Below are 7,603 nucleotides of genomic sequence, written 5' to 3' on the forward strand. Positions count from 1 at the left end.
ACAGCGCGGATATTTAGCGGCTTGTGGTAGCTGTGAAAGGTTGCCCCGTGCTATGTCTCAAAGTTGTTATAGATTTACAGATTTCTTCGAATCATTTAGCAAAAAAATAGGGTAATTGTGATTAAAAACATAGCATTCCCTTTTGAATTTCATCCTTTTTGCACATTTCACTTCACCCCTCACCACCACTTTCTACAACCCTCACCCCCCCCCCCCCCCCCCCTACCCCCACCACACACACACACACCACCACCACCACCACCACCATCACCACCACTTTCTACCGATTTCCCCATCCTTTCCCTTTTTCTATATTTTGCATTAATTTAAAACGTACTTGTATCTTGTAAAGCAACCAGTCTATAATGTTTATAATATTTTCCGTTACAACTTCTTATTATTGTGGACCTACTTTTAAATGTATGGCTTTGTGAATGTGTTTGTGGTGTTCTGTGCTTCCGAGAAATCTACCTTTACCTATTTTCTTTTGTGTTCAGAATGTTTTCCTATGATCGGAGCTAGGGACCAAGTTTTATTTTTCTAGTTAACCCTATTTTAGATCATCTTTTGACACTTTTTACTCTCTGTAAAGAGAAATGTTCTGACCAAGTTTCATGTAGAAAATATGGCTTCTCGAATGTTAAGAATCGTTTTCTGTGATTTAACTTACTGACCTTCATTCTAACGTCAGATAACAAAATTTTAAGTTTAACCTAGACACGATTAAGGCAAATATAATGATTATGTTTCATATAGATCAGGTAAATTATTTTGTCTTTAGTGAATAAGGCTTTTTCTATGATTTGCCTTACAGACCTAGTTTTTGACCCAGTTTCAAAGTAAACTTACATTTCAAAAAGACAATTTTTTGGCCCGGTCTTATATGCATTGTAGATCCGGTAGAATCAAATGAAATCTAGAGTGTTCTCAAATTTCTTTCTATGATTTGACCTAGTAACCAAGTGTTTGAGCCAAGATGAGACAGATTCACAATCTGCTAAGTTTTTCTAAACACAGCTATTTGACTAAGTTTCAATATAATGTTTAAGTTGTAACCTCTAGAGTGTTAACAGCGGAATTTTGAACGACGGAAGAAGACGGAGGACTGATACAGTGCTACCACAAAAGCTCACTTTGACCACTTTGTGCTCAGATGTGCTACTACTCCTAATATAGAATGACTTTTCTATTTTCATGACAGTCGTTTAATACTTTTGGCGTTACGGACGGACGGGCTAACAGAAGAAACAAAATCTAAATCACAGACCGTAAAGTTGTGGCAAAATAAGCAAGGCCGTATCACCGACGCATATTTTCCTGAAGCACATAAATAATGAATTATGTTGAGATGCCCCCTTGAATAATCGATCGTCCTGGGTGTTCACATACCATTTCGTTTTCGTTTGCAATTGTCTAAATCGCAAAATTCTACTAGGAAGTGAATTGATTTTAAAGTAAAGTTTAAAAGAAATTTATTTCTCAATAGAACATAAATTTTCATACGCACAATTGAGCACTGAAATAGGAAGTGAAACCTTTAAATGTAAAGAATATTTGCGTAATATCTAATCGTTTTTCATAGCTGTTAATATCTTAAAGATGGAGTTCAGTGATATTAATAAGAAAACTTGTGATGATCGTGATACGAACATCTACGAGAATACAAAAATAACCAGTGCATCTTTGGAAAATGCTGAAAGTTCAAAATCTCAACAAACAGAAAAAGAAGAAGGACTGTATGAGCCAATTAGACTAGGAGAAAAAGTAAACGACAGAAAGTCTTTTAGATGTGAAGAAATACCAACAAGGATAAAATATTTCATCTATATCGTTTTGGCGTTGTTTATTGTGTTATACATGATCGTCATCGCCTTGATTATCTTTGTTGCTGTTCCAAAAGAACAAGCCATAGGTCAATTGTTTTGATAACTATTCTTTCAGTTTGAATTAATGTAGAAGACATTTTACGAGGGGTGTTCAATAAATACCCGGAAAAGTATTCTCAGTTCATCACAAATCACCAATTTTTATTTGATGTAGGTAAAGAAAACCTCAGTTGGTATTTGAAATTATTTTTTCTTTGGACAAGTGATAAGTAAATTCATATCCCACTATCCGGCCCATTTTTATCTATTGTTTATGGCTTGCAATTCGCTTGAATATTAGTTGCCACTAACTTTCTTTTCGAGCTACGTTTTCCAAATCGGGTTAATATTGCCGAAAATGTAAGTGGAACTCTAGTATAACACCAATTTAATGAATATGACACCGACTAAAAGTTAAACTGGCATAGTGTGTTGTTAGTCGCCTGAAAACCAGCTTTGAACGGAGACAAGCAATACCATTTTGCATTTGTGTCTTGGAACACAATCAAGGAAAGAGACAACTGCTGTGCTGGAAAGGTTTAAAAGGAACAATATCCTAGGGCAAGAAAAAGGTTGAAAGGTTGCCAGGATGGCTTCGCATTTTTATGTTTAAATTCAACGATACCATAGGAGTATCATATGACTTGCTGTTTTAGGGAACTAAAACAAAGGTTAATTTCGTTTGAAAGCGTAATATTGATTTTGGACCGCTTTAGTTGTAGTGAAGTTGCCTTAGAAACATTAAATAAATAATTGTCATATTCTTCTTAAATCCGTAATTTACCTTTACCAATACGTCATATTTTCAAATCTCAGGAAGATAGGACCAGAAAAAAGGATATTAGAACTCTTCCGGTTATTTTAAACACCTCTCTTTTATGTATGTTACATCATGATCACCCAACATCTATTTTTATAGCTTTTTATGGTCATTAAGTGGTTAATTATTTAGATTAAAATTTTTATCAGTTGATAATTGTACCTTGCAACCGCTGTAGATATAAACTGGAAAGTAGATCCCTCGGAAGCACCGAGAACAGTGCAAACAGTGAAAATTGCAGACTCGGTTTGATTGAGTCTGTTCATGAGCAGTAATGAAAAATGCAACACTGCCCATGCCCCCTAGCACCGATTTTAACAGTATTTAATCTTCAACACACTATGGGAGATACAAATATTGACCGTTATGTAGAATTTGTTGTTCTGGAGTTGTAAATTTTAAATTATATTTCAGCTTAGGGAAAGATAATGTTGTTATAGAAGGGTTTTTTTATAGAGAGGGACGCTCTGGTGAAGTTTACTGTAATATCTCTTTACACAAAAAGTAAACATTATTATGATATTGCTTTTGTTTTTCCTCTTTATATGATAGGCGATTTTCCGTAATTTGTCTGGTATATTGTGGTGGAGATTATTTCGTATAAATTCTCTCTAACTATAAAGTAATTTACAATGCCAACTTGTATCCTCGCGGATCCTATGTATGGGAAAATCAACTATTCTGAATTTGATTTTATCCCTTAAGGCAAATTGTCTCTATAAATTCAGTACATCTGGACTTTCAATTAACTCTCAAATGTTCAAGTATAACACACACCCACGCGCACACACATGAGGACAAAACGAACAAACAAAGGAACACAGTGGAGCACCGCCTTGGAACGGCCAGTGGCCATAACACCACTGGGGAGCTTAACCCGGTTTATGAAGCGCACCCAACCTCATTCTTGCCCCTTATATTACTAAATACAGCAAAGAAAACATATCTTTCTATAGGGTGATTGTGATGCATACTTTTACCTGTACCTGTATGTGTAGAAAACCAGTAACCGTAACACTGATGATAATAATTACAATAATAATAATGATAATTACAATGATTATCTTGATCATAATAATTATAATAAAAATAATAAAAAAATGAATATAATAATGCATCTGCTAAAATATATTAGACAAATTTAACCGAGTTCCGCGCTAGTCATAAATCTTCAGACATAGTTTGAACTTCTTCGTGTTTATTCTGAATTTATTACCGTAGGCGTTTGTTAAAAGAAACCTACACGGTTATAAATATGAAATCGTAACCTCTCTGCAACGAGTATCCAACGATAACAGCATGACGGATAAAGAACTGTTATCGAGGTTAACAATGTCTCCTTATGCCTGTCATTAACTTTTCATTCATTTTGTTTAGCTTAAGAATACATTTAAGTTTGCATTAACAAATCTTGATAATATACTGAACAGCAAAAGAAACTATCCAGATGTATAACTAGTATATTTTGGAATAAAAATTTAATTTTTCAAACTTGTATTGTTTCTTCGTACCACAATTACACATGAAGATCTTCACGCGATAAATTTTTAAAAATCAACCAACCGTAAAGTCAGTAGTCCCACAATAACCGTTTGAAAGGCTATATCTTCTGCGCGTTAGTTGCATTGTAACATCCCAATTGGGCGCTCGCGCTAAATTTGATTCAGTCGTGCGGTGCAACCAACAATATTTTTGAAACTTTATGCTGTTTTTTTTAGTTAGCCAATTATCAATATGTCCAATGACAATAAAATTTCAAAAAGAAAATTGTTAATTACAGGCGCACGTGAATTTCGTGCAAAACGGCTATTGTGGAACTACTGACTTCATGGTTGATTGATTTTTAAAAAAGATTACATGTGAAGTTCTTCAAGTGTAATGTGATATGAAAAACACAAATAATTTATCAAATAAAGTTTTTAAATAAAAAATACCCCAGTTGTAAAACTGGATAGTTTCTTTTGCAGTTCAGTATATTTTATCTCACTAAGTCGTTAAAGGTACTTGTATTTGATTATTCATGTTATGAAATTCAACTTTATAACGGCAATTAAAGCTTGTGTTCTTTAATTTATGAAAAACATTGATTCATCTTAACATGAATGAATCAAGAACATTGTTACCGGCTGGTTAACGAAAGGTCGTTGGCATTGCCGAGGTACCCGCCAGTCATATGGTTTAATATTCTTTTAATATTAGATAAACAAAATCAAACACTTTGACTAGCCTCAGGGCCGCATCACAATTCAGTATACTATTATAACAATATGATGAATACTATTATATTGTATCATTTTTGTAGTAATGATCAATTTGTAACATCGTTGTATAGGTAGGCTCGAATGTACAATATCTTTCGAAAAATTACAGGGGCATACTTGAAAAACATTCGCAGTACATAACATGGGAAACCATATCTTATTTTCCACTTTAATTATTTCCAGCAATGATAAGAATTATAATCAAAACTATGTTTAGTCGACAAAATGGAAGTTGGTTAAACTGAGAAACTTGGAGTGCGTTGAGTAGAATTGTTGAGGGGGATCAAATGCATGAATCTCTTTTGTTCAAATTCAACACCGTCTACGAATTGGAGACAGTGTATGGACAACTCCGAACATGTCCGTCTATGTAATAAACAACCGCGCCCTGTAACTGATAAATTCGTTAAGGTCTGTTACGTGGGGTCCTCAATTGCGCTTCACTTTGTAAAATCATTGAGTACATACTAGTACATTAGTTGTTTTTCCAGGTTTTCCGTTTTATATACACGTGTTCATGTGCTCTTTGCTGAATCTTGCATACCATCCGTTTAAAAAAAATCATATAAATATTATGTGTGTGCAGAATTGTAACATAATGTATAACCTTCCATAACGTGAGGATATATTGGTATTCATTTCAGTTATTTCGGCTATTTTTCAAAAAAGACTAACAGGATGAGAATTCTACTTTTACTGAAAAGCTGCACATAAATTCAAATGCTGTTGTTGTCTTTTTTTACCTAGATGGAGAGTGGTCAAACTGGGGAATGTGGACTACTTGTAGCGACAGTTGTGGAGGAGGAACTAAATCAAGAAATCGATCCTGTTCAAACCCAACACCGTCTACGAATGGGAAACAGTGTATGGGCAACTTCGAGCAAATTGGTCAATGTAATAAACAATTGTGTCTTGGAATTGGTAAATATTTTTGGTAAACTTGTCTTCTGGTCTGTGATTTTTTATTGTTTTGCAATGTGCAAAGTCAATGTGTTCATGCATATAAGTTTGTCAGCCTTCTGTTGCTTTTTGTTGTTGTTGTTGTTTGTGTGTGTGTGTGTGTGTGTGCGTGTGCGTGTGTGTGTGTGTGTCGATTTTTAAAGAATGTTCATGCCATGCATTTTCTTACAATTTTGAATGCTTCAGGAAGGCTCCTCGGTGTGCTTGTTATGCCGTCAGTTTTTTATGCAAATTTAGTTATACATAATGTTACATACTTGTTGTTTGTATGTGTTTTGTTTTCGTTTAGAGGGAATCCTTTCTTTAAAAATGACTATTGAGATTGGATTAGTGCCCTTGCTTTGTTTTCAAAAACAATCATATAAATATATGTGTGTATAGAATTACAATTTAATAACATTATAAAACGTGCTGACTTTGTTTTCCTTATTCGCTACATTTATTTCCAATATTGTTTTCCATAGGAACTAAAAGGATGAGAATTATACTTTGATTGATAGGTTGATAACCTGCTCATAAATCCAAATGTATTGTCTTTGCCTAGATGGAGGATGGTCAAACTGGGGAGATTGGAATACGTGTAGTGACAGTTGTGGAGGAGGAATCAAATCAAGAAATCGATCCTGTTCAAATCCAACACCGTCTACGAATGGGAAACAGTGTATGGGAAACTTCGAGCAAATTGGTCAATGTAATAAACAATTGTGTCCTGGAATTGGTAAATATTTTTGATAAAAGTGTCTTCAGGTCCGTTTTGTCTGGCCCAAAACTGTTTTAGTTGTTTTATTTATTTTTTTTTTTTTTTTATTTTATTTTTTTTTTATGTTTCGCATTGTGCAAAGTCAATGTGTTCATGCGTTAAGGTTTGTCAGTATTTGGTGTTTATGTGTTTAGGTTTTCAAAGGATTTGCCATGCCATGCTCTTTCTCACAGTATTGAATGCTTCAAGAAAGCTCTCCAGTTTTATTTTACCACTGATCTTTCTAAGGTGTGCCTTATTTTGCCGGTACACATACTCTAGGGATTTTATGCATATTTCAGTTTTTTATACCCTTACATAGTTGTTGTATGTACGTATTTTGTTTTCGTTTAGATGAGATCATTTCTTTGAAAATGGCTATTGAGATTGGATTAGTGTCCGTGCTTTGTTTTTCAAAAACAGTGATATAAATATTTATATGTGTAGACTTATAATTTGATAACATTTGAAAAATTGGAAAACATTTGTCTCGATATTTGCTACAATCATTTCCAAATTCGTTGTGGAGAAGAACGTAAAGGATGAAAGTTATATTTTTATTGAAAACCTGCTCATAAATTTACGATTACAGTAATATAAACATGTTTATGTGTAGAATTGTAATTCAAGGTAAAACCTTCCAGAAAGTAAGGGCATATTTTGTTATTCATTTCAAATATAAATCCAAATGCCCCGGTGTCCTTGCGTTGTTTTTCAAAAACAATCATATGAATATAATGTGTAAGTGTAGAATTATAATTCAAGGTAAAACATACTCCTTATCCTAAATCATCTAATTCATTTGGACATGTTTTAGGCGACAAACCACTTTAGGAGATGGTTCTGTCCAGGTGCCCGTCCGTTATGAAATTAAGCACAGGGACTTTTTCCGCCATTAAAACTGTAAAGTCGCCATATAATCTATATTTGTGAAGGTTAGACGTTAAACCCAACAAAA

The 7,603-nt window shown here is 33.9% G+C and overlaps 1 protein-coding gene across 1 annotated transcript; it reads left to right on the forward strand.

The window, feature by feature from the left end:
- Window positions 1-1,567: 1,567 nt before the first annotated feature.
- LOC128546214 (ectin-like) lies at window positions 1,568-7,198 on the forward strand. Its single transcript, XM_053525754.1, has 3 exons — window positions 1,568-1,912; window positions 5,694-5,867; window positions 6,451-7,198. The coding sequence occupies exons 1-3, from the start codon at window positions 1,600-1,602 to the stop codon at window positions 6,636-6,638; spliced, it is 675 nt and encodes a 224-aa protein (XP_053381729.1). The 5' UTR covers window positions 1,568-1,599; the 3' UTR covers window positions 6,639-7,198.
- The last annotated feature ends 405 nt before the right edge of the window (window positions 7,199-7,603 follow it).

Source organism: Mercenaria mercenaria, chromosome 16 (genome assembly GCF_021730395.1).
Source record: "Mercenaria mercenaria strain notata chromosome 16, MADL_Memer_1, whole genome shotgun sequence".
In the NCBI taxonomy this organism is placed as follows: Eukaryota; Metazoa; Mollusca; class Bivalvia; order Venerida; family Veneridae; genus Mercenaria; species Mercenaria mercenaria.

What these genes read in the sequence shown, in the direction of transcription:
- LOC128546214 (XM_053525754.1), top strand. Translation starts at nt 1,600, where the DNA reads ATGGAGTTCAGTGATATTAATAAGAAAACTTGTGATGATCGTGATACG. An exon ending in TCCAAAAGAACAAGCCATAG is followed by an intron (nt 1,913 to 5,693) that starts GTCAATTGTTTT and finishes TTTTTTACCTAG; the next exon opens with ATGGAGAGTGGTCAAACTGG. An exon ending in ACAATTGTGTCTTGGAATTG is followed by an intron (nt 5,868 to 6,450) that starts GTAAATATTTTT and finishes GTCTTTGCCTAG; the next exon opens with ATGGAGGATGGTCAAACTGG.